General features: G+C 64.1%; 1 protein-coding gene across 1 annotated transcript in view; it reads left to right on the forward strand.

The window, feature by feature from the left end:
* Nucleotides 1–1710, forward strand: part of LOC104394870 (calreticulin-like) — a gene marked incomplete at both ends in the record, with an annotated part of 4739 nt that extends 3029 nt beyond the window's left edge. Inside the window, 8 exons of the mRNA XM_010004516.1 lie at nucleotides 48–149; nucleotides 232–435; nucleotides 513–607; nucleotides 691–900; nucleotides 983–1081; nucleotides 1156–1299; nucleotides 1410–1502; nucleotides 1582–1710. Coding sequence (XP_010002818.1) covers nucleotides 48–149; nucleotides 232–435; nucleotides 513–607; nucleotides 691–900; nucleotides 983–1081; nucleotides 1156–1299; nucleotides 1410–1502; nucleotides 1582–1710 — 1076 coding nt within the window. The remainder of the gene's footprint in view (nucleotides 1–47; nucleotides 150–231; nucleotides 436–512; nucleotides 608–690; nucleotides 901–982; nucleotides 1082–1155; nucleotides 1300–1409; nucleotides 1503–1581) is intronic.
* Between the last annotated feature and the right edge of the window lie 5 nt (nucleotides 1711–1715).

The raw sequence follows: 1715 nt of genomic DNA on the forward strand, positions 1-1715 counted from the left end.
GTACCCAGCCATGGCCCGGGGTCTCGAGCTCCCTCCTCTCCCCACAGAAAGCTGGATGCGCCGGTGGGTGGAGTCGAAGCACAAACCTGATTATGGGAAGTTTGTCCTCACGGCCGGGAAGTTCTACGGAGACGCTGAGAAGGACAAAGGTGAGGAGACCCCGGTGGGGCAGGGCTGGGACCCTTTCCCAGGCCTGGAAACCCCTCCCATCAACCCACCCCCCTCCCACAGGGATCCAGACGAGCCAGGATGCCCGGTTCTACGCCCTCTCCTCCCGCTTTGAGCCCTTCAGCAACCGGGACAAGACGCTGGTGGTTCAGTTCACAGTGAAGCACGAGCAGAACATCGACTGTGGGGGGGGCTATGTCAAGCTCTTCCCATCCAGCCTCAACCAGGAGGACATGCATGGAGACTCTGAGTACAACATCATGTTCGGTGGGTCCCTGGCCTGCCTGTGCAGCCCCTCAAGGTGCTGGTGAGACCCCCTCCTCACCTCCTGTCCCTTCCCCCAGGCCCTGATATCTGCGGCCCCGGCACCAAGAAGGTTCATGTCATTTTCAACTACAAAGGGAAGAACGTCCTGATCAACAAGGACATTCGCTGCAAGGTGGGTGGGGAGTGCTGGGGGGACGGGGTCCTCAGCCCCGCGGAGGGAGACCCCAGCTCCTCTGACTCCCCCCTCTCCCTCAGGACGATGAGTTCACCCACCTGTACACGCTGGTGGTTCGTCCTGACAACACGTATGAGGTGAAGATCGACAACGCGCGGGTGGAGTCGGGGAGCCTGGAGGAGGACTGGGACCTGCTGCCCCCCCGCAAGATCAAGGACCCCGACGCCCGCAAACCTGACGACTGGGACGAGCGGGCCAAGATCGATGACCCCGAGGACACCAAGCCCGAGGTGAGGAGGGGGCTCCAGGGGGTCTGGGGAGCTCTACAAGGGCTGCAGCAGCACCCTGACCCCCCCGCCCCCCCTCCCCCAGGACTGGGACAAGCCCGAGCACATCCCGGATCCTGATGCCAAGAAGCCAGAGGATTGGGGTGAGGAGATGGGCGGGGGGTCCCGGACCCCGGAGTACAAGGTGAGGCTGGGGCTGCACAGGGGGGTCTGAAGGGCTGGGCCAGGCCCCCCCATGACCCACTGTGTCCCCCCCAGGGCGAGTGGCGGCCCCGGCAGATCGACAACCCTGACTACAAGGGGAAGTGGGTGCACCCCGAGATCGACAACCCCGAGTACAGCCCTGACCCCCACCTCTACGCCTACGACAGCTTCGGGGTCATTGGCCTCGACCTCTGGCAGGTGCGTGGGGACCCCCCTCTGTGGTGTGGGACCACTCTTGACCCCCCCTGTGGGGCGTGGAACCCCCCTGTGGGGCGTGGAACACCCCCCGACCCTTCCCCCTCCTGCAGGTCAAGTCTGGCACCATCTTTGACAACTTCCTGATCACGGATGATGAGAAGCTGGCAGAGGAAGTTGGGAACGAGACCTGGGGGGCCACCAAGGTAGGAGGGGGACAAGGGTGACCCCGGGATCCTCCTGGGGCTCCCCAGGACCTGCAGTGACACCCCCCGTGTCTGGCAGGAGGCAGAGAGGAAGATGAAGGAGCAGCAGGACGAGGAGCAGCGGAAGAAGCAGGAGGAAGAGGAGAAGCAGCAGAAGGAGGAGGAGGGGGACGAGGAGGGGGATGAGGAGGAGGATGAGGATGAGGAGGAGCC

The sequence above is a fragment of the Chaetura pelagica genome, unplaced genomic scaffold (genome assembly GCF_000747805.2).
Source record: "Chaetura pelagica isolate M959 unplaced genomic scaffold, ChaPel_1.0 scaffold2789, whole genome shotgun sequence".
Taxonomy (NCBI): Eukaryota; Metazoa; Chordata; class Aves; order Apodiformes; family Apodidae; genus Chaetura; species Chaetura pelagica.